Source organism: Juglans microcarpa x Juglans regia, chromosome 2D (genome assembly GCF_004785595.1).
Source record: "Juglans microcarpa x Juglans regia isolate MS1-56 chromosome 2D, Jm3101_v1.0, whole genome shotgun sequence".
Classification (NCBI taxonomy): domain Eukaryota; kingdom Viridiplantae; phylum Streptophyta; class Magnoliopsida; order Fagales; family Juglandaceae; genus Juglans; species Juglans microcarpa x Juglans regia.
Genome location: NC_054596.1, coordinates 33,632,537 through 33,658,107, shown reverse-complemented (window position 1 = coordinate 33,658,107; position 25,571 = coordinate 33,632,537). Strand labels below are relative to the sequence as shown.

At 37.3% G+C, this 25,571-nt stretch overlaps 1 protein-coding gene across 3 annotated transcripts; it reads right to left on the bottom strand.

Annotated features, from left to right (window-relative positions):
• Positions 1-415: 415 nt before the first annotated feature.
• On the bottom strand, positions 416-24,671 carry LOC121249130 (protein CTR9 homolog). Of its 3 annotated transcripts, none has more exons than XM_041147806.1 (24): positions 24,368-24,669; positions 23,930-23,996; positions 23,437-23,631; positions 22,565-22,665; positions 21,553-21,606; positions 21,203-21,319; positions 21,028-21,091; positions 20,693-20,907; positions 20,262-20,346; positions 19,500-19,600; positions 19,066-19,158; positions 18,664-18,732; positions 18,444-18,536; positions 17,997-18,263; positions 16,024-16,107; positions 15,755-15,913; positions 15,460-15,555; positions 4,364-4,465; positions 4,168-4,275; positions 3,849-4,073; positions 2,713-2,979; positions 2,536-2,607; positions 1,310-1,624; positions 416-810 (listed from the first exon to the last, which is right to left on the bottom strand). In XM_041147806.1, exons 1-24 carry the CDS (start codon positions 24,506-24,508, stop codon positions 628-630), a joined length of 3,273 nt encoding a protein of 1,090 aa, XP_041003740.1. In that variant the 5' UTR covers positions 24,509-24,669; the 3' UTR covers positions 416-627. The 3 variants fall into 3 exon arrangements, with proteins under 3 accessions (XP_041003740.1, XP_041003741.1, XP_041003742.1); XM_041147807.1 differs by having other exon boundaries at positions 16,027-16,107; positions 24,368-24,668; XM_041147808.1 differs by lacking the exons at positions 416-810; positions 1,310-1,624 and adding an exon at positions 1,667-2,242 and having other exon boundaries at positions 2,431-2,607; positions 24,368-24,671.
• Between the last annotated feature and the right edge of the window lie 900 nt (positions 24,672-25,571).

Below are 25,571 nucleotides of genomic sequence, written 5' to 3'. Positions count from 1 at the left end.
ATCATCCTGCTGGTTTTTAGGTGATCAGCCACCCTGAAATAGAAACAATTTCAACTAGAAACATATGTATATATATATGTGTATGTATGCATGTATTATGTGTATGTATGTATGTATGTATATGTATATATATGTATGCATGTAGTATGTATCATCATCAAACAAAAGACTAGAAATGTCCACTCCCATTGCTAGAGGAATAAAAAAGGTAGTGCTGAGAGTGGTGCACTGCATTAGACCGTGTGATGAGCTGTGATTGGGCACGCTCACCCGCAATTTAAGTGTGCCAATCACTAATATACTTCTGCCACTCTCTCTGTATAATAACCTATGGGCTCCTGAGGATAGATAACAACGATGACCAGATCTATGATCTAAAAATCATCAAGCGATCACCAAGGAGAGAAATATGTCAGTCATATGAACATTCGAACATTGATCTACTTTTGAACGAACAAAATGTATATGGAATCATGAAAAATATGTCACAACTTTGCGGAGCACAAGCAGCAAATGAAGAATATACAATGTAGTGATCCCCTGAGTAAAATGTTTCATGACTGAAGAGACGGATTGCATTTGTCAATCTACACGTCAGTTTTCTTACCGACCACAAGTATAGTTGTCTCAATCTTCGTCCTCAGCAGCAGCATTTCCATTTGGCTTATGACCATCTTCTCTGACTTCTTCATCACTCTCCTGCAGTTCCGGTGAATTCTCTCTGGAAAACGGCTGCCTCTCTGGTGGCTCATCATCATCAGATTCTGACCATGCCTGCTTCCGTCGACCTGTGTTTGTTGAAGGTACAGCCTTCAACAAGATAAAATTATTAAATGAAAAAAGTACCAGTTAGTAGAGAGGCTAAAGAAATGTTAAAAATAAAATATAGTACTTTAGACCCCCAGGGGAGGGGGTGAGGATACTGTAGCTTGTGGAAAACGAGCAATTATGATAATTTAATGATATGGTATTAAATCATTACTCATTATAAGAAAAGCAACAGGACAACAGGCTACAAATATAGAATATAGGATACCACTACCAAGTAAACCTATCTGATAGATGGATGGGAAGGCATCATTATCTATGCATAACATCAGGATCATAACTAATAAATCAACTCCCAACAAGTATGACACAGAACAATGCATTAATAAAAAATACGGAACGTCCTGTCTCAAAGTTCCAGCCATTATTTATCTCATGACGGGAGTGATAGATGTTGGAAAAGTTAAGAATCCAAGCTGAGATACCAATTGTTTCTCAAGTCAGAACTACAGAGTCAGAAACAGAAACGTAAAATTGTTACCTCGTCTTCAGCATCAGAATCTTCAAGCCCAGCAGCTGCAAGAGGATCGTGAGCATTCTCTTCAGCATCATCCTGATCATTTTGGCTGGCAAGATCCCTATAACTCAAGTTGGCATCTTCATCTTCCGGATCTTCCTGGTCATCCATCATCTCAGCTTCTACCTCTTCTGTCTCATATCGTGACTTTGAGTTCTTGTCCTTCTTTCTTCTCTTTCCACCTTTTCTCCTCCTCTTCTCACTATTCCCACCTTCCTCATCATCAATCTCTGACCTTTCCCTCCGCTTAGAAGCAGGTGTGCTGCTCTTCCATTGTTCCTGATAATGCAAAGAATATGCAAAAGACAGAAAAAGTTGAGGATGTTTTATTATCACTTAATAAGTGACCACTGACCAGCTAATAACTGAAAGGAGACCATGTAAACATCCACAAACATTGAGTTGCTCCCCATGCAATTTGTGAGGCAGATGAACTACAAGCGTTGGGAGGTCACAGATTAACAGCCCATTTGGTGTTGGCATGATCATGACCAACCAATTTGTGGCAACCCCATCTGAGATTCTGAGGTGCACTACAAATCTGGAACCACAATAGTGGCGACCTCAAAACTCAGCAGGGTTTAGAACCGTGCTTATTTGATATGTAACCTTGAGTGGTATAGCTTTTCCTTTATATTTTATACATGCTTGCTCATCTGTTCCTATAACTTAAATATACAAACTGGGAAGTGTTCAGAATGCATTGAACTACAAACGAAAAGGCACCAAATAAAGCCTATCGAGACTCTTACACTTGGGGCAACTTATCGTACCCATAAAGCAGATCAAAAGATAGGCAGATATAGCATGTTTCAGAGACATTCTTTTCATGAGAACCAGCTCCTTTCTTCAGTTTGATTACCACATAATTTGTAATAGACTTCAGTGAGAGCATAAGGCTACGTTTGGATGTTGCGTTGAGTTGAGTTGAGTTGAGATGATAAAATATTGTTAGAATATTATTTTTTAATATTATTATTATTTTGAGATTTGAAAAAGTTGAATTGTTTATTATATTTTGTATTGGGATTTGAAAAGTTGTAATGATGAGTTGAGATGAGTTTAGGTTCCAAACGAAGCCTTAAATCTCAGACATGCATTCTTACTAATTTGATTAAAAAAAAAACTAATTCAGGGTCCACCAATGAAGAGAGTTTTTTTATTAATAAGACATGGTTGGCAATCCTTACCTTTATACGCTGAAAATGTTCCTCCTGTAGCCTGACCCGCTTTAGCTCATCCTCTTGCTTTCTCCTCTCCAACTATTTTCACACATATAAAGTATCAGAGAATTATGATATACAGGATTCAAAGAAATATATCCATGCCCAACAGACATGAATGTTCAGTGTGTAAAGCAGGGAGACCTGGAATTTTCTATGTTCTTCAGCCTTACGACGGGCTTCTTCAGCCAATGCAACCTGCCGAGCAACTTCTTGTCTCTGCCGGATCTGCTGCTCTTCACGCATGGCTGCTTCAAGGTGAGGTTTGGCTGCATCAAGTACGTTCTTGCAATACTCAACATGGGTATCAATTTTCTTCTCATCAAACCCATGAAAGTGGAGGTTGGAAGCAGCAGACAGGTGACTAAACAGACGAACAGCATTTTCTAGCTCTGCAATTGTTGACCGTACCTAATTGAGATCCAACAAACAAACAACATGACAGTCAATAGAGAAGAAAATAATGCATTCAGAGAACTAAATCCTTTCCGAGAAGTTCAATATACTCAATGCTGCTTCTAGCATAACGAAATGCAACATAAACGAACAATAATTAATGTTATTGCCCAACCATTTATGCAGTCTTTAACTCCAAAATGTCTTAATAAAAAGAAAAATAGTAGCAAAAAAAGACTTCACACATTTAATCACCGACCTAAATGAAAAATAGGACTCCATTAACACAAGCAACTGCAACTACAGCAAGTTGATGAAACAAGCATAACTCTCTTCCAGGGCAATAGCTACATAAGCTACATCAACTGCAACTACATCACACATTTAATCGCCGACCTCCATATGCAGAGGTGATGGGTGAGGTCATGGATTAAGTCCCCTGGAATGTGTTCATTGTTAATTAAGGAGGAGGAATTTCCAATTTACTGTTTGTCTTAGTTATATGCTTCTGTTAATCATATGCGATTGCCCAAAATGCATTCATATCAAATCCTTTAATTTTATGCTCCGCTCCACTCATCCTTCTAACCATGTCCATTTATGCTACACTTTTTCCCAACCGTCAGTTTCCTGCAAAAAATATTTCACTGGAACAACTGTGACCTCATCATATTGGCACTAAACGCTCTCATCATCAGATAGGTGTATGGGCAATATTTTCACTATCGGGTAATGTATGTGCAGTGTTGTCATCCTCACAAAAAACATTCAATATGTTTGAACAACTTTCATAGGGAATAGTACCATACAACTAAAGAAAAGAAAAATCATCCAAAAAAAATTAAATGTCGCGAAAACTTGGACAAAGAATTTTCTCAAATAACCTCATCAGCAGTCTTCTTTTCCTTCTGTAGTGTTGATGCAGAGAACTTCTGCATTGTAACACCAGCATCAAACCTAAGTGTGTAATTTGAAGGTGCCAGGTGGATGGCTCTCAGTAAAGTTTTTTTGCAGTCTTGCCACTGTTCAGCTTCATAATGAGTACGAGCTAAATAGAGGAGAATTTGGGAGTCTGTGTTATAGTAAAACTTCCGCAAGCAATTTTGATACTGCAAGATAATAATGATCATGAACACATGCAGGCAGTAGTGAAAAGAAATTTGAAGTTGAAGGGATGCATACAGTAAAATGAGATCAACTTACCATTTTTACAGCCAACGCAAAATTTCCTTGAGCAAAATAAACATGGGCCAAATTTATCCAAACATCTGGCATCTGGACAAATATGTTTCCACTTGCAGCTTCTTGAACCTACAATAATCTCAAAGTGAATCTTCTACCAAGTTTGAATTCTTATATTATACATGTCCCAAAAAATAAGGTAACTTATTCAGCTTACCTGAGCGAAAATATCTTTAGAAACATCGAAGTGGCCTTTTTCAGCCAAGACCACTCCAGCACCATTGGCAGCATACAGATTAGCAGGATGCTGAAGCAGAACCTATAAATATTGACATGGAAAAGTACATCTCAGACATCAGACTTCTCTGTTCATGACGGCAAAGCATTACCAAAATACAAAAAGCATGAGAAGGGGTGGAAATGGAACCTATATGAGCACAATCAAATTAGAGGATGAACTCTAAAAAACGAAAGCTGAAGTATTGAATTGAGACGAGTTTATTAAAACGGAATCCAGACTAATGTTTACAAGTCAAGCAAATAAGCGTTTAGAATGTTCATATCAGAGAAACTCGTTGTTTTTCTGTTCACCCTTATATTAAGGTTCTTACTTTCTTTATTCTTTTATTTTTCCATGCTTGCTATCAACTTCTCTATCTCCCTTCTCTTCATTTTTTATGATGAGGTATCTCAGAAACTCAAAACTGAATGCAGACTAATGTTTACAAGTCAAGCAAATAAGATGTTTAGAAGTTCATATAAAGAAAATCATTGTTTTGCAGTTTACCCCTTTACTAACGTTCTTTACTTTCTTTCTTTATTATTTTCCCGTGCTTGCTATCAACTTCTCTATCTCCCCCATCTTCATTTTTATGACAAGATATCTCGAAGACCGTGTAAATGCAACATGTCTTTTACCGAATTAACTTGTACTGCACCCACATCAAACAGATTAGGTAAATCATCGGTTTTTCACCGAAGGGACATGGCTGTTAGAGATTATTTGCATTCAAGGATTTGAACCTTGGACCTAGGAGGAGCTTACCCACAAGACCAAGGCCCCTACCAATTTAGCCAACCCCTAGGGGCACTCCTCTTCATGAATGAAGAAATGATTGTTTGTAAGCTCCTTTTGATATATATATAATATTTTTACTTATAAAAAAAAAATGATTGTTTGTGAGATTCAAATAAATATATATTTATGTCTTCTGATTTGCAAATGTATTTAAAATCTATACCATTGAATATTTGCCAATCTACACACTTTCATATTCTCTAAAAACACTTCAATCATTTTACATACAATAATTTGAGTAATACTAGTCCTAGGGTGTGCAAGCCCCACTCACACATTTTGAAAAAAAAAAGGAGTCCACCATTAAAAAAATGATTTTTTCATGTGGGTTTCAAATTTACCCACTTTTTTTAAAGGGAGTGCACAGGGCCTGCACACCCTTGGACAACAAATATCATTTCTCTAATATTTTTTTATTAGTAAGTTACATATTTGCCCAGTGGGTCATAAACTCACGATCACACCTTCCAACCCATTCTCATGAAGGAAGAGTTATTAAGGCTTGAGCTCATTGGCTATAGTTTTCATTTTATAACCGTTTTAAAACCAATTTTCTAAAACATCACTTAACACGTCAGATCTGTGACCTTAAAACTTTATGGTTTATTTCATGGTCTTTAAAGATAAGTTTAATTTAGGGCCTGGAATTAAAGAGATAGCAAGACTCAAACTTAATTTCTATTATTAAGATTAGCCCAAAAAAGTCCAAGAAATTTAGAAATCCTGGTTGAAATTTTACCTGTTAATTGGCTGCCAGCATATCCTAGAGATTCTACAAGTTCATTTTTCAACTTCATATCATGAACCTAATTCTATAAGGAGCCTAACTCCTATGTTGCCACCAGCCCTATTGCAGCCCAAGAGAGCCCTAATTTTCCTAATAAATAGAATCATAACCCTTATTATTTCATCTAAGCCACAATTTTCCCTTGCTACAACCCCCTTCCATCTCCACTAAAATATTTTGTTTAAAATCCCCTTCTTCCTTGGCATAAACCTAGCTGTCAGCCCCTCTTTGGTTGATTTAAGTGAGTTTTATCCATGTTCTCTTAAGTCTTTCCTTTAGATTCATTTATAGTTCTTAAAAAAAAACCTTTCTTTAATGAACGTAATATCAACACCAGAAGAGTATAAATATTTCTAACAAATCAGTGTGATTTCATCAAGAAATAAACTTTCAGCCACTCTTAGTTCCTTCCTACGGTTTTAATCAAATTTCCTTTCAGGTAGGGGGGTTGTTTGATTCGTATCTGTTCTTAATTCTATTGTTGGTGAGTTAAAGCTTTAAAATAGCAAGATGATGAAAAAAGACTTGCACTGAGCATTTTACAATAGCAGAATGTAAAATTAGGAACAGATACGAATTAAAGCTTTTATCATGCATTATGTTCAGTGTAAAATGTAAAATGTAAGTCATATCTTGAACACGAACATCTGTAAAATGTAAAATAGCAGAATGTAAGTCATAACTGTAAAATTATGTATCATGCATTTTAGAAAACTTATCATGTAACGACCCAGGAAAAACTAGCCACATCTGCACTATAACTTTTAAAAAGACTAGTCAATTTGAAGCTTCCATAGAATCCCTTATGAATCTTAGTTTCACCAAGTAGCCAATGTGGGACTTGGCACCCATGACTACCATTATAACCTACCCACTCTGTGGGCTACATATTCCTAATGTTGGGACTGGGATGTCACACAGGATGAATTAAGATGCGCAACAAAATTTTATAAAGCATTGTAGTCACCAAGCAAGAAAGGTGGCTGTTTGTAGGGTTGAGCGGTGGGTCACCCATCACATGGCCCACCCGCCCAAACATTCTGCCCTGTTGGGAAACAGGCAGTAAATCCCAGGAAGGGTGGCCAGATTTTACTTAAAACTTAACATACTGGGCCCCGGAGGGAGAGGGGGAGAAGTGGGGGGGGAGGCTACCCGTCCACCTGGGTTTTAGCATCCCACCCAGTATATATTAATATGTATATATATATAATACATATATTTTACATCCACAGACCACATTCTCGATTCTTTTACTTCCCCTCTCTCATTTTTCTCTCATCTCCCTAGGCCTGTAGAAGCCTCCTCTCTCCCTTCTTCCCCTTCTATTCTCCTCCTCTTTCTTATTTTCTCCTTTCTTCTAGCGTCCCTAAAATTCTGAATCTTCAGAGACTCACAACAGCGTTGTGGGTCTGATCTAAGATCAGATATAGATCTGATTTATATATATATATATAAGTAAAAATACTATATATATATATATATCAATAAGAGTAACCAAGTACACTGGATGTATACAAGAAAACACCTAGCCCATACTAGAGAGCTCCTAAAAACCCAAAAAACCCGTGAAAAACTACCCAAAATACACCAAGCCCGAATTGGAATAAAAACACACCTCCTCAACCCCAACCCCTTGTTTCCCGTAAGATTAATACTCCACCCGAAACTCCCTCTACGAGAACGTCTTCATGATTCCCTCCCTTTAGTCTTCCCTCGACTTGAGCTACTACCCTTAGCGTCGTAGTTGATTGCCCAAGAAAGATGCTTTAACTCCTTACTTTTCTTAAAACTTGATTTGGTTTCAAGCGAATAGCTCACCTCAATCGCAGTGAGTAGTGCTTTAAATTGGTCTTCACATCCTCCATATGAGAGCCCCACGATATGCTGAACCTCGTTAACCTTGGGCAGAACCCAATTTGATGGTAAACCTGCTATATTGTTTATCAGAGGGAGAGAAACCAAGGGAACAACATTATCCCCAGACACAGTACCCAATTGCATTCCCGACCCTAGACATTCCTCCTCACAAGACACAAACGACAAACCCATAATTTCCTCCCCGCCATATCCTGCATCCAAATCCCGAACCTCCTCAACAGCTATATGGTTGCTATCCATTGTTGTTGTCACTAGGGGTGTAAACCGGTCAGTCCAGTCCGGACCGGTAGTTATCGGTCCGGTCAGTCCATTCGGTCCGGCCTATTTTTTTTTTTAAATCAATTAATAAAAAAAATTATTTAAAATACTAAATTAAATTAAGTGACTTATTAATGTGGATTAAGTAACAAACTCAATAAAAAAATATTTTATATGGTCAATGATAATAAATTAAATGAAAATTACATTATTAATTTATATAATTACTATATAATTAACTAATTAATATTATATATTAGTTAATTCATAGAATATTAACAAGTGTTAATAACATATTTAAAATTTTATATTGTTAATAGTGATAGGTTAGATGAAAATATATATAAAATATTGTTAATTTATAGAATATTAACAAATATTAATAACATATTTAAAATTTTATATTATTAATTGTACAATTATTATATAAATAATATATATAATTTTTTTTTTTTTATTCAGTCGGTCCGGTCCGGTCCGGTCCGAGAAATCTCCACCCCGGGACCAGACCGAAGACCGAAATTTATGTAGTGTTTGGACCGAAACTGACCATGCATTTGGTCGGTTCGGTCCGGTCAGTTTCTCCAGTCCGGACCAACCGGTTTACACCCCTAGTTGTCACCATTAAGGGTTCCTCCCTTCCATCGACGAGGACATTGCTTGTACGTGCTCCACCCCCTAACAATTCTTTCTGTGCCACTTTGTCAGATCCTACTGCTCCCTCAGGAAGAATAGAATAGGCAGGGGAAGCGCAACCTTTTGTTACCCCATTTTTATCTTCTAAAAGAGGCTCATTAGTTTCTTCCAAAGTACTCAAGACCCTGAAAGGACCCCATCTTCAACTAAAAGTAAGAAACCTGAAAAAAAGTACAAACCGCATTAGCAACTGGTGACAGAGGCAGTCAGACAACAAGCTACCGATGTCCTGAGTGACACCGGCGAGAATAGTGATGCTGGCATCAAACGACCCTATCTGTGACGGCGTCGAAATGCCCTTTGCCAGCGCACTTGAGGCCTTCAAACCCGTAGGATCTAACCCCCGCCCCCCCTTGTCTGTATTCAACCCACCACTCAAACCCACGACTAGGTCCAGCCCCTTATCCACTTTAGTCATGAGATCACTCACATACTCCATAACTCCCGTCAATTGAGCTTAGACAGCCGACAAGACCCCCTCCACTTCTCCCAATGTCACCTGACAACCTTTGTCCCCTACAAGTGTCTTACCCTTTCCTTCTACCTCGGAGCTATTCTTGACTGGACTACACGCCAGTGACCTCAAGCACCGAAGCGTACGAGACACCTTTGACCGAGGAAGGCCTTCCCACCGTCTTTCCATCAACAAACTCCCCTCTATTTGCATGCTTCAGAATAGCGACTTTGGACCTAGTAACGCTTCGAATGGACTGCAGAAAACCAATCCATCCAATGCCATTTGCACCTTCCGGAATCACCAACAAACATTTCCTCCTTCCATTTCGAAATTTTGAGAGTTGCAGAAAGTTGCCCCTTGCGTTAATATGATGTTGAATGATGAGAACTCCATTACCCATATTTAGCTCCCTGAAGAATCCTTCATGACATTTGAGTTCTAAACAATCCTCTATCCCCTTAGCCACCCACGAAGCTGCCGTCCCGCCTAGACACATGAACTTAGCCATCCTTTTACTACGTTCAAAGATGCAAAAGCTATTTCCCCTCTTTTTCGTAAAAACAAAAGTTTTTTATTCCACCTTCAACCACCTCTCACCTTCCATTTGAGACGAATCCATGTTGCGCATCGTCATCGTCTGATCCCAAGTCACAAGATCATCTGATCTTTGATCACTTGTATGATTGATAGGCTCCGATCTTGTTTTGTGATGATGTTGGATCTAATCCGATCTTGGAATGATTATGTTGTTTTGTGATTTGCACTAATTTTATACATTGTTTGGTGATCTGCTGATGATTGTGGAAGTGTTGAATCTGTGGATTTAGATGCAGAGATGGTTTGGATGGATAGTGGGCTTGGAAATCCACCCACCACTGCTGGTGGGGGTGGGGGGTGGAAAATGGCCACCCCACCCAGGCAGGGGAAGTGTTAGGAACTTTACTAAAGAATAATTTTGAAGCCAAGTGACCATAGACTAAACACCTTATTGAGCAATCCGAGGACACTTGTTGGAATTGCAGCAAAGTAATCTTCATCAATACCTTGCTGGATTTTCAGCATGCACACCTTACTTATAGCTATATAGCAATATGTTTAAGGCCTCAAAGATAATCTTTGGTCCAACAACCTATCTATTTTAGAGACCTATAAGTTCCTTAAAACCAAAATTTTCAGCCCCTTAAGACTGTAGGAAGGCTAAGTTTGAGAGAGATAAGCCTTGAGCACAAAGGATGGCATAAACAAGCTTACACTGCATCAACATGTGAGATAGGTTGGAATGTGTGCATGTTGAAAATTTTTTTTTATAAGTATGTGTGCATGGTGTAAATATTCCATGCTAATTATAAAAAATGTAAAAACTCCATGCTGAAATTGATTTAAAATAATGAAAACCAGCATCTTTAAGCATTTTACAGAGGAGGAATCAGATCTTTCCTTAATGTTGGAAGTGATGTTTAGGCAGGCCAAATGGTGTAAAATTAGAATGGCGAAGGAAACCTTGCTGGGTTTGTTAATGAGAAGTTGATTATTTATATATATGATTGCTAGGTTGTTATGTGAAGTTTGTCAAGTTCTTCAAGCTAAGGATTCAGGTGAGTAGATATTATTAAACCTTTATTGTTTCAACTTTTATAATTTTTCTATAAGTAATGAAAGATTTTATTCATGAAAATAATAGGCATAGTCCATGTGCACGAGATGTATACAAGTCAACTTTTAAATAATATGAGTTTTCTGAAAAACATCTTTTCAAGTTATGCATATGCAATAAATTTTCCGCCTTCTCTTCAGAAACCTCTTTTCATGCACTTCATGATATGTTTTTTTTTTTATAAATAAACTTCATGATATGTTATGTTCACAAGTTTATTCAAATGACTTTACGTTGCATACTTCCGCAACGTTTATGATATGAACGACTATAATTTGAAAGGTTATGAGAAAGGAGTGAAAGGTGATGTGCTAATGCAATAGATATTTTCACATGTTATGGCCATATGAGATTATGTGTGATGGTACTGGAGCTAAATGGTGGGGACAGCCATCATGTATGGTCCGGTTCACTTGAGTGCACCAGGGTTATTGAGTGATATCCATATCTTAGAGGTAACTTTACTTGTTGGCCATGGGAAAGGGGTTAGGACTTAGGATCCTTGTGGTTGCCAACCCTCGCATACACAAATACATGAAAATCGATGTTTTTCTGACTTGTGTGCAATGTATTGTCATGATTTTACAATGTTTCTCATACATAAAATTTTTCTAATTTTTTTACTGTATGATACATCTACTAAATGAGTATTCTACTCAAATTTTGTTTTAATATTCTAGCTACTCAGATGCTATTGACGATGACTCTACATGCCAGGGAATTTTGAGTCTATCTAGAACATTTCTTAAAGTAATATTTTTTGCATGTTATTTTTCTAATTAAAGACTAAGTTTGATAGTTTTTTTTTATATATAGGTAAACGATTATAATATATTAATGAGAATAGGCTAAACCTAGGTACACCGGGGGTATACAAGAGTTAACACCTATTTAAGAAGAAGAGAGAGAAATAAGAAAATCATGAAAATCTAGCCCGTTAAAATCTACAGCTTTGGCCCAAAGAAACAGAGTTCTAACAAACAATGATCTAATCTCCTCCAATGATCTCTCTTTTGTCTTCGAAGGCCCGGTCATTGCACTCCTGCCAAATGCACCAAAGAATACATATAGGAATCATCGCAAAGTAGTAGAAGATAGTCCACTGTCTCACCACTTTGTTTACACATGTAGCGACATTCCACCATTATCACCCCGTGTCTCCGTAGATTATCCATCGTCAAGATCTTTCCTAGAGACGTTGTCCATGCAAAAAATGCCGCCCTAGGAGGGCCTTGTTTCTCCAAGTTCTTCTCCATGGGATGTGATTATTTTGCGGTTGTATGAGGGCCTTATAGAATGAACGAACTCAAAATATACCTTTTTTGGCAAGTTTCCACCACAACGCATCAGCTTGTTGTGTGCTTGGTCTCATGGAGTATTGGAGTTAGAAGAAATTTACAAAATTGCAAACTTCCCAATCTTGGGTCGCCCTAATGAAGCTCACATTCCACTGAAATAAGTCACCATCCATCTCCATGAGGTCCGTCATTGGAACTTCTTTCTCACGCGCAAGTGTGAACACTGTAGCGAATGAGTGCTTGAGAGCGCTATCTCCACACCATATGTCATGCCAGAATTTAATTCTTGTGCCATCTCCCATCATGATTTTGGTATGACAAACAAACATTTCCCACCCTTGTCTGATGTGCTTCCACATACCCACGCCATAAACCCCACTTACCTCCCTAGAGCACCAACGCCCCCCCCCCCCCCCCCCAAAAAAAAAAAAAAAAAAAACCTCCATATTTGTAGTCGATTACCAACTTCCATAAAGCTTCATGTTCCGTATTATATCGCCATAATCATTTCCCAAGTAGAGCCCTGTTGAACACCCTCAGATTTCTAATTCCCAAACCTCCAGAAGAGATTGGGAAGCATAACTTATCCCACTTGACCAGATGGAATTTGAAATCATCCCCAGGTCCACTCCAAAGGAAATCACGCTGCAGTTTCTCAATACGTGTTGCAACACTTGCAGGAATTAGAAACAATGATAAGAAATATGTAAGTCGATTAGAAAGAGTACTTTTGATTAGAGTAATCCTTCCACCCTTTGACATATACAATCTCTTCCAACCTGCCAACCTTCGTCCTATCTTCCCAAGTACTACATTCCAAATAGTTTTAGCCCTGGAGACAACCCTCAAGGGAAGGCCAAGATAATTCATAGGGAGAGAGGAGACCTTACAACCAAGGATGTTAGCCAACATTAGGATGTTACAAATGTTGCCAACTGGAACCAAGTTTGACTTGGATAAATTCACTTTCAATCCGGATACCGCCTCAAAGCAAAGTAGAAGTGCCCTTAATGCCTGAATCTGGTTTAGATTTGCCCTGCAAAAAATAAGAGTGTCATATGCAAACAACAAATGAGAAATGTGAATAGTACTCTAATGTATATCAACAACCGAAAATCCAGCCAAGAACCTCCTGTTAACCATCGTTGAAATCATTATGCTACACGCCTCCATCATTATGACAAAGAGAAGTGGGAACAAGGGATCCCCTTGCCTTAGACCTCGGGAGCTATTAAAAAAACCAACTGGACAACAATTCAATAAAACTGAGAACCGTGCCGTCGATATGCCCCACCTCTCCCCAAAACCACACCTCCCAAGCAAATACAACAAAAAATTCCAGTTGACATGATCATAAGCTTTCTCCAAGTCCAACTTACAAAAGAGACCCAGATTGGCAGATTTTAATCTACTATCTAAGCATGAAATTCATTAGCAATGAGTATTGAGTCCAAGATCTATCTTCCTCATACAAAGGCATTTTGAGGTTTTGTAATGATCTGCCCCAACATTTCTTCCGATCGATTTGCAAGCACCTTGGAAATAATCTTATACACCCTATTCACAAGGCTAATAAGTCGGTAATCCCGAACCTCTGATGCCCCCACCTTCTTGGGAATAAGTGCAATAAAAGTGGCATTGAGACTTTTTTCAAATTTCCCAACCGAAAAAAATTTGTGAAATTCCTTCATTAAGTCCTCCTTCACCACTTCCCAACAAGATTGGAAGAAGCCCATAGAAAATCTATCAGGTCCTGGTGCTTTGTCTTTTACCATCTTTCTCACCACTTCATGAACCTCGGCCTCCTTAAACAGCCTCTCTAGCCAAATGGCATTCTGTTGCTCAATGGACTCAAAAGCTAGCCCATCAATCTTCGGCCTCCACCCAATTGGCTCGGTAAGCCAGTGCTCAAAATAACCAGCGACATGTTCTTGGATCTCAGGGATATCCGTGGAAATAGCTTCACCAATATTCATCATCTTAATGGCATTAGCTCTCCTATGGGAATTTTCCATTCTATGAAAAAATTCCGTGCTACTGTCTCCATCTTTCAGCCACAACGCTCGAGACTTTTGCCGCCAAGAGGTCTCCTCCAATAGGGTAACCCTCTCTAGTTCTGAAACTAGTTCTGTCCGTCAAGCAAGTTCCTCTAATGAAAGGACCTGTCCCTCCTATTGCCTATATCTCCAAAGGACTACGGATTCCAAAGCTTTAAATCTTTTTTTAAAGCTTTCAATTTACCTGCAAGAATGAAACTAGGGGTACCTTGGATCTGATAGGAGGACCACCATTGCCTTACCTGTTCCATAAAGCCTTCAGTTTTTAATCACATATTCTCGAACTTAAAAGCACCTCCTCCCTCCTTGTATACCCCCACACTCCAATAAAATAGGTAAATGGTCAGAACATAGGCGAGGCATTCTTTTATGACATACTTCTGGGTAATGTATTTCCCACTCCAGGGAGACTAAGAATCTGTCCAATCTAGACCACGTTTGGTTATTGGACCATGTAAATGTGCCACCCATAAGAGAAATGTCCACCGATCCCAACTCAAAAATGCAATCCGAAAAACTCAACATTGCTGGCCACAACCTACTACCTCCTGATCTTTCACTTGGGAATCTGACAACATTAAAATCCCCTTTCTATACACCAAGAAGTGTCCAACCAGCTATGCAACCCGGCTAGCTCTTCCCATAAAAAATGTCTACTGCTGTCCAAGGTCGGCCCATATATTCCAGCAAAAGCCCATCTAAAACGATCCTCCACATTCTAAAAATAACAAGCCACTATGTATTCCCCGATATAAATAGTGGCTTGTTTAAGTTTCTGTTTATGTGTACAATGGTATGTTGTTTAAGTTTGTTCGTAAGGGTTGCTTAAGCTGTTTCAGTCTATGGAATTCTTGAATCTTTGTACTACGATAGGAACGATATGCAGAAAGAGGATGTTATATAACAAGTGATGAGAAAGACAATAAGCACTAAAAACAATTTAGTTATACAATCTCATAAGTAAAATATTAATGGAATTTCCCAAACCACATAGTCCACCCACATAGAAAAGCTGTAAAGCAAAAGAAATTATAGAATTGAGGAAACAAAGTAGTGCAAAGAGTGGCAATTCAAGGGAAGGAATAAGGAATTGATAAAGCATCATAGAGGGCAGCAATCAGACCAAACAAGACAAGTCAGAAAACCGTACCCGTGTGTAGAGTTCCTTGGCTTTTTCCAAATGGGTAGCTTCCAACTTGGGATTTCTTTTCTCATTTCGAATTGCGGCAAAGTAATTCCAATTTCCCTTTCAAATGTGAAGTAAGCATATGAGATGAAAATGGTAATGAATGATCAAAGGGATAATGTATGCGACAAGAACAGGAAAAGAAACACTTAGAATAATCACATGCAGTTCCTTATCACAAGATGCATAAGCTGGTAAAAAGAAGTTTCTGGGAATGCATTTTGACAATAAAAGCATGCAAAGTGAACAATATACACACCAGAGAAAGAGTAGCATAGGAATCCTTCCCATCAGTGGCATCACTAGCAGCCCGGAAGGTTTCTTTTGCCTTAACCCAGTCATCATTTTTCAACTCCAACTCACCAAGCATAGATAATGCATTGGGGCACTTATCATTCACCTTCAGAGCATCATGAACCTATGATAAAGGCAATATTACATAAAAATATATAAATATGATACATAAAAGATTATAATAAGTAATAAACAGAACCAAGTGATGTTGTAGGGGGGCAATAACAAGTTAACAACCAGTTCGATGCTTAGTTGAACATTGTTTCTCGCTTTTGCAATGGCAGCAAGTCTCAAATATGCATCTACATAGTCTGGATACTGCAATGAACAAACAAAAGGTATCAATCGAGAAAAACCCACAAAAATATCCACAGACAAGGTCAGTTGAAAACCATTTAACATAAAAAAATAGGAATTAAGCAAAACTTACCAAAACATACCAGGACAAGATTCTAAAACAGCAGACAAATATTACAGGAAGTACTTGTTTTTCCGAACATTCCATTAAATTGAAGAGAACTAAAAAAGAATGGGGGTCCTCGAAAGATATCCCAATACAACAAATACAATGTATGGAAATAAAACTAAAAATACGCAGTGGAACCAAAAATTTGGTCAGGACCCATGTTCTTGGTGAAGCCAAGGAAAAGGAATGCCTTAAAAGGCAAGTTTTGATGTAATCCCTCCACGGGATTGTGAAACTACGACTGACGCCACAGTGGGCAATAACGCATTGGACTTGACTACTTCGGAGCATCCGGTGAAGTTTTCTACACTCTCATTCTCGATATCCTTGGAAAGAGAAACAACAACGATAGTAGGCTTTAGACAAAAGAGACAGCAGAGAACTATCCCTCAAAAAGAGAAATCAAAACCTTATAAGTGCTGCTGAAATGAGAGGGTGCTGGGCCACACGTGTGTGTTGAATCTCTGATCCGGTGATGTATTATTGTGGATCAGTGGTCTTCTATACCGGAGAGGGGTGGTGCATGGTAGCTTTAGATAGGTGGATGGCAGCAGATCTAAGATTTTAGTTCCACTCAAAAGGAAGAGGAAAATGGAGAAAAAGAGAAGAAAATGGAAGAGAGGCCATAAATGAACTAGTAAATGAACTAGGGACGAACTAGTTGATTTTGCAACAAAAATAGGCCAAAATAGGTTCGGAAACCAGAGCTTGGGGCTGGGGCGTGGTGGCCAAGCACCAGTAGGATTGACCATCTGATGGTTGGTGGGGCTGGATCGGGGTGCAGCAATTGTAGGGGTGAGGAGCATGTGGTGGTTTAGTGGATGGAAAGTTGTAGATCTATTCTCCAAGGCCTAAGCAAAAGGAAGAAAAAATAGGAGAAGAAAAAAAGGGAAAAAATAAGCAAGGGGGCAGAATAGGAGCAGAGTGACATATCTGAAGGAGAGTTCTATCTTTCTCCGCTGGAGGTATTTGGGCGGATGAGGCAGTGGGAGGTATTTGGGTGGATGAGGCAGTGGGAGGGGCATTCACATGGGAAATAAAAAAACTGGGCAGACACTGAAGCACTTACAGGAAGTATTTGAAAGCCGTAAAACATCAAACAAAATAGATGAAAATAAGCAGTTTCTTTTTGGTTTAGGCATATACTGTAGAAAAAAAGGTTATCCCAATAATCTTCTTCTAAAGTCAACTTTGCTCTTACTCTATAGTTATGGTCAGGGTATCATTCAGCAAAACATAGCTCATAACAGCACCATTTGAAAGGTAACGATTCAGTTCAAGTCAGTAAGAACACAAACACATTGAAAACAGCCAAGAATTGAGGATATGGAGGAAAAGATGACTCCTAGAAAAAAGCAGAATGGTGAGTAATACATGTTGATTAAACGACATATATAAGGGCCTAGTTGAGTGTACTCAAATCAATTTTAAGTCCCTTGGGGAAGGAAAAAGGAAACACCCACTAAATACAAACTGAAAATTTTAAATGAGTGTACTGTTAAAAATATCTCGAAATCAATAGAGCAACTATATATCTTTTTTTTCTTGATAAGTAATACGGTAACTATATTTAAACGTGCAATCATGCAAATGCCTCATATAATTCAATAAAAGTGACATAAGAGGTTCCAAGAACAAATAATCAAAATTTATAGCATTCTAGGCCCCTGAGTGGCATTTATGTATAACACAGAAATCAGGATTTAAGAATGGATGCATGCACACAGAAACACACCACTACCTTAAATAAGATTAGACGGTACAAGATACTTGCAGTTTCGGGGTTATGCAACTGCTCTTGTAATCTGGCAAGATTAAATAGCGTCGTGACTTTATTCCAAGGCAGTTTCACTTGGCGACCAGAATCCTGAAGTTGTTGAAAAAACTGCACGTCCTTGTATTGAAGGATAGATTCACTAGCAGCAATCTCTTGGAAGTTCTCTCTGCCCTCAATGAAAGCAAGCCAAATTCCATCACCTAGGCCCTCCTTAAAGGTTTGTTCAGCAAGCTAGAAAATAAGAAGACATAAAAGTTATTTTCTGGTTGCACCAACGATTTACTATCCATGGAAAAAAAAGCATAAACCTGCATAATAACAATGAAAGTGCAAATTTCGAATAGCTATATAAAGATTCTTCCACAGGATCAATTGCGACTACTCATCTAATCCTTTGAGAATTGCACAAACCTCAAACTCTCCCCTCTCAAAATGAAGAACTCCAACATTGTTGAGCAATTCAATTGGTACTTCTTGGCCTCCCTTCTTCAGAAGACCACGTGCCTGTAACATTAGTTTAAGTCTAGATTATCCAGGAAAAGTTGGAGAACTTAATGAGATACAGTGCTCCCTTAAATATAAAAAATAACACTTGCTATATGCAACAGAGTAGCAAAAAGGAAGCCCTTACCGTTTTGAAGGCATCCAGAGCCGCTCCAGAATCAGATGAAATTAACAATTCTCCCAGCTCAAGAAATGCCTATATTATATCTAGACGTGTATTAAGATGTGAAAATAGAATGTAACCAGCTGAGTTAACTTTGGCTATTGCTTCTTGAAAGCGTGCAACTTGTAAGATCTAGTAACTTCATTAAAAACAAAAGAAGAGCAAATGAAGAATATATGTACAATCCGACATAAAAGAGTTAACTGTTTTGCATTCCACAAGTATGCATTATTGCATATAATTGTAGCCAAAGAAACAAATTCACCTCATACATTCTTCAAGCAAATAGGGCTGACAAACCAGGTCCTTAAAAGGGATACTTATTCTATAACACATCTAAAAACAATAGATAACACGATCGATTACCTGGGAATCGCGTGGGTCAATTTTTGTAGCCTTCCTCATAAATTCCTGGCCCTTCTCAGTCTGGCCAAGCTGAACATATATGTGCCCAAGAGCCTAATGCAAAAGAGACATCACTTCAAGATTAATCATAAGAACAAAATTGGACCAAAACAGATTTCTGATTGCTTTAGACCTAATATTTGGATCTCAAAGGATCATCAGAGAAGGTTACAGTAAAATTATTAGTTTTCTTGCAATCTTCTTGCTTGGTATATATATTCTTGTATAATGAGGTGGTGGCACTGGCAGCTGATGATCACAAGTTTGCCCAAAGGGAAGTTTCAATGACATAGGAAGAAAAGAAAAATGTTTTCATGCAAGTTATACTCACAAAATAAATAGAGCCTAAAATCATGAAATAACAATACCATTACGCTTTTATTTAACTCACTCACTTTCATTGTCTCGCAATTATCAGGGTAAACCTCCAAGACCTTTTCAAAATTTGACTGTGCACTTCTAAAATCTCTCAACTTCAATTGAACCTGTCCCAAACCTGTCATCAAATTTCCAACATAATAGAAAGATGAACAAGAGGCAATAGATGAAAAGAAAATAAATATGAAGCAAGGTTATAATAATTCGGCAAAGATTGCTTCCACTTGGGCACAGTGTTGAACAATATCATTCTCATTGTATTCAAATTCCAATTAGTTGGAATTAAGACTTTGTTCCATTGGTCGATAGTAATAGACTTTAACAGCATGGATGTACATGATTTCCTTGTTTCTTTAGACACCCATGCTGCCATGCATAGGTGTTGCTCTTGTATATCTCCCGTGTACTTGACTTCGCCTTTTTTTAAGAAAATTCGTAATTACCGATCAAAAAAGAATTAAGACTTTGTTGGCTTGAGCTGTCTTGAGGAACAATGCAACTTGAAACATGCTTAATTTTGTTCATAAAGAACTTATTTTTCCACTCAACCCTGCCCCAGAGCATATTGTATTAGCCTTTTCTGTGATCATGCTGTTACTCAAAACTTTGATCTATGTCATGTTTGGTTTTCCCTTCACCTTTCTACTCTAACGCAAATCAATAGGAATTGTGCTAAATATGGGTGATTAAAATGCATGATGATGTCACACCAACATATAAGAAAATGCTTATAAACAACTTGAAAGAATATGATATAAAAATGGCATACAGTGACTGACCATAATAAGGAAAAATAAATTCGTAGGGCGAATTGATCTCCTTGGCAGAAGCCATGTAGTACAGCCCAGCTTTTTCATAGTCCCCCTACAGTTAAGATCCAGAATATCAGTAGCCAGAAAGAACATAGGAGACAACAAAATATGCTTGATTAGTCAAAATATTTAACTTCAGACCACTTCTTAACAACTGGAGAGAGGAATGAAAATCAATGGGATAATTTTTTTAACAGGCAAGGTAAGTAAGTCACCAGATAAGCAAATGCCAAAGTGATTATTAATACATGGTGGATAAGCTAGTAAAATACAGAAAGCAGATCTACCCACTTGAACAGGAAGAGCAGTTGGCTTTATTACCCATTTCATCTTTTTTATTCCCCTTTAGTAAGTAAAGGGAAAAATGAGGTTAACAGATAAAGGATTTTGTTCCCAACCTTGCTATGGTAAGACCGTGCTAAATTGTAGTAAGAATGTGACTTTGTCGGTCCATGATTTGTAACAGCAAGTGCAGTTTCTGTTAGTTGCTCAACTAAAAAATGTTGACCAGTGAAGAAGAAGTGATTTGCTAGATAATTCAGTGCCATTGCAAAGTAGGGGTATATCTCAAAAGCTCTCTGCATTTTTTGCATTCCCGTCCGAATTCCAGCAGCTGCAAAGATGTTATAGAGCACTAGATAAGTTACTTAAATAGAGGAATTAGCATGGACAGCAAAACAATGGCCAGACGATGTTTATCAGAAGGAAAACAATATTTGAGGACATAGCGTACCTTCATTTGTATGCAGATCCATAATTGCAAGTGCAACAAGAGCCTCAACATTTTCAGGATCTAACTGCATGAATGCAATTGTGAAACACATATGTACCACAGGATTAGTGACTCGCATCATGTTCAGTAGATTTTTATACAATCAATTCATTTGTATTCCATAGAGAATACTTACCTGTAAAACCCTCTCAAATGCCTGCCGAGCTTTATCGAATTGACCTAATTTGTAGCGACAGAGACCTATGCCAAGTCTTACAGCGGCGGGACAATCAGGATGCACTTGCAAGGCCCTCTTAAGAGAGCTCAAATGTTACAATCCAAAAGCACCATTAAAATCATGAACATAACCGAGAACATATCTCCAAATACCAATCATATTATGTCATGCACAGGGCTACCAACGACTACGGTCAATTTTATGGTATTTATCTTTGTTTCATGTATGGATGTCGGCCAGTGTGAGTGCATACAAATGTATGTATTAATGCAACTCATAAAACCAAATATAAGACAAAAATAACAAACCTTGTACAACTCCAAAGACTCACTGTAGCGTCCACGATTGAACTCAACACATGCCTGCAAATATCCAAACCACATTATGTAACTATCCAAAGAAAACACTAGATACACATCTATGCTATAACCTCAAAAGGTCTAGTCAATTTGAAGCTTCCCCATACTTACTTATAAAGCCCAGATTCACCTAGTACATAGCCAATGTGGAACTCGGTACTTATTGCTACCTTTATACCCTACCCACTCTACATGGGGTATTCATATTCCCAATGCGCGGCCGAGGTTTTACACATTATTTACAATCAAGGCAGATTTTATTTATTTATTTATTTATTTATTTATTTATTTTTTATAGGTAAACAACAAAGGCAGATTTTGTGCGCCAACATATGAAGCTATGCCCCAATTTGGTCTTTCTAGGCTGACCTGGTCTTTCTTTGTAAATATTTGTTAAAGAACCTCCAAGACGTTATTTTAAATTTAACATGGCGTGCCCTGTTCACCCCAAACCCTGCGGGGTGCCATCCCCCAACCCCAGTGTTCTTGTATCAGTGTCTACCTCATCTTTCTTGCTAGTGACAGTCCGATGCAAATAGCACATGAACCCCAGACATATGTATGGTATATGTCATGCTATAACCAAGAGATAAAGTGTTAGCCTGTAATTGAAATCCCCTCAAATAATAACTCAAGAGATAACAAATTCCGAGACAAAAATAGTGAGAATGATTTTGCTTTACCAGCCACAAGTAAAAAGTTGTAGGATTTGTTGAGCAAAATCATCATCTAAACTACATAACATGCCTATTTAGGAAAGAGGGTTTCAATGCATGGAAAAGTATTTTCAAGATGACCAACTATTATTCACTAGTGAACAATAGCATTACAAAATTTACAATAGAGAGCGGAGCAGGTTTTTGAAAAATATCAATCATATGTTCGTTTGGGTAATGTTTCCACCCTCAAATAAGTAAGGGACAGCACAATTACTTTTTCTATGAAGAACATTCAATATTACCTGACCCAAAAGAGCTGGAACATTATCACGATCTCCATCTAATACAATCTTAAAAGCAGCGGATGCCTGTTCTACATCACCCTTAGCCAGTAAAAGCTGACCTGTAAGCAGCATATATGCATCGAATTTTTTATTATTTCAGCAGCGACTTATCTAAAATATGGCTCACACTTTCAGTGATAAACAAGATATCCCCACATATCACATTTTACGCACTACTTATAAACAAAAATCACAGTTTACAAACTAAGACCTTAACAAACTCATTGAAAAAACAAACTCATTCAAGAATGGTATAAGCACCAAGTAATTTGCCAATGAATTCTATACCCAAAACCAGCATCTTCCTGAACCTAAAGTTCAAAAAACAAGTAGCACATTTTGTTAGGATCTCTTACAGATTAAAGTAAGTCTACAAAGGAATTATTACGGTAACAGTTCAAATACACCATGACACTTTATGATCACGGTCTTTTTTCTTTTTCTTTTCTTTTTTTTTTATTTTTTTATTTTTTTATTTTTTATTTTTTGATAGATAATATGATCACAGTCTATTTGTTTTTTTTTTATCGGTATGATCACATTCTATTCGTGAAGCATGAATTTAAATAGAGACCAAAAGTCAGTGCCAGTGGAGAAGAAAAAACAAGGCTAATGCATTCAAACAATAGGATTCCCACCAAGTAAAATAAAAAGGATAGAACCATCCAATAAGCCAATCCATTTTAAAGGTCCATACTTCACCAGCTAACAGTTTTGTGCACATGAAGAAAAACATCCAAGATTACGATCATGTCTACAAGTGTAAAATGGCCCGCCAATTGAATCATTCCTTAGATATTCAACAAAGGAGAGAAGTTCCAAGCATTCACCTTTTCCAACCCAAGTAGACGGCTCATGCATGTCGATTCTAGATGCTTTGTTATAGTATTGAGTAGCCAAAATGAAATGTTCCTCCTTTTCTCGTTGTTTTGTCTCAATTTTCCCAAGGTAACTATAATAAGCCCCCAAAGCATTCAAGATGGCAATCCTCTCATATCTAACATCGGAATAATACTCATCAATTTCTGCAAACAAAAAAGAAAAGGAAAAGAAGTACATCATAAACCCAATCAAGTGATGTACATACAAATATCAGCTAGTATCATTATCTTATTTCTTCAGAGAAAATTTAAAGCTAACAGCAGCCAAGCGAATTGTTTTCTTGCACCATCATACCACCAGTTAGCCAGTACAGAGTCTCCACATTACTCGTGCAAAACCCTTATCTTATGAGATAACTAGAAGATTAATTTAAACAAACATCAAAAAGAAAAAGGAAAAGAAAAAGATATATAAAATATAATTATAGAAAAAAGAAACTACCAGGGCCTGACCCTTCCTCCAATATTTGCCGGAACTGCTCAACTTTTCCTTGTTTGAAGTACTCCCTCTGCAACATAGCATTAGATATTGAACTTCACAAGTACGAAATAAAGCTAGAACAAAAATATCTACGGGTCTGTGTCTCTGTGTGTTTCTACACATAGGCAATATTAAAAAATTACTGGGTCAGCCTCTCTGGTCAGTTATTTATACTTGCATTATTAATTGGTCCTTTAAAATTCCACTATATAGGTGATTCTAATCAGAGCACGAGCATCAACAATCTCGTGCACTAAGCAACCTCAAATGTTCATGCTGATCAAATTATGGAGCTAATTCTGAAGAACTGTCCCATAACCTGGGCTATGAACCTACAAGTTCGTTGATGTTGAGAAAACGGAAAATAAAGGAAAAGAGAATTCAAAAACCAGAACGTACCGCGATGATAAGCCAGAGATCGAGAGGGGCTTGCTCGGCCTTAAGGATGTCGAGAATATCGGCGGCGTCCCGGGGAAGCTGATCGAGAGCAACCCTCACCTCCTCCTCCGAGTTCTGCACTGGTATATACAGGCACGCCATTGGTTTCGAATCCCTCGGACTGGAACTGTTCGGGAGACACGAAAAGCCAGAACTGAAGAGCAGCACGGCGATAAATCTCGGTGAAGAATAGGTAAAACGACTGTTTGGCCCACGCAGGAAACCCGATCAAAACAGGCTCTGCTGCCTTGGGGGGATTTCGTTCCGTGTGAAAAAATTTCATTGGTTTAAAAGATAATTTAAAAAATATATCAAGATAATTTATGAATAATAATCAGATAATTTAAAATATATATTTATTAAATTTTAAAAAATTAAAAATAAATTGAATAAAAAATATTATAAAATTAAAATATTATTTTTTAATATTATTTTTATTCTGATATTTGAAAAAATTACATTATTTTTTATTTTTTATTTAAAAAGTTAGAAAAATTGTAATGATTAATTTAAAAATATTTATATTTAAATGATATTTGAGAATGAAATAAGATAGGATGGGATAAGATAAGATAAGATGGGATGAAATAAAAATGTTTCCAAATATCCCCTAAATTTATAAATTAATATGTTTTCATATAATTCGATATATCTATATTATAATAAAAATAATTTTATAATTTAGCATATTCTACTTTTATAAAATCTTTTCATAGTTAAAGCATTTATCAATTTTTCAAGATGAAAAATTCAAGAACGGTCCAATTTAGGTCTCGTTTAATTATGCAAATAAAATGAAATGAGATAAAAGTTTAAAATTGAATAGAATATTGTTATAATATAATTTTTTAATATAATTTTTATTTTTAAGATTTGATATGAAAGGAATAAAACATAGTACAGAATTCCAAAAACATGATTAGTGTTTATGCATTTTTTAGTCATGGAAGCCACTTGTACAGTCAAATGATTCTCTCCTCTCTCTATGGAGGTACAAGGTGGTGGTTGTACTTGTGATGAATATCAAAAAATCTATCCGTAGTAACTTTTGTGTATTCCTTGTGCACTCGACTGATGTGATTGACAACATTACTTTTTTTAATAAAAATAATAGTTTTGGCCAATCACATAAGTGGAGTACACAAGGAGTATACAAAGATGATTG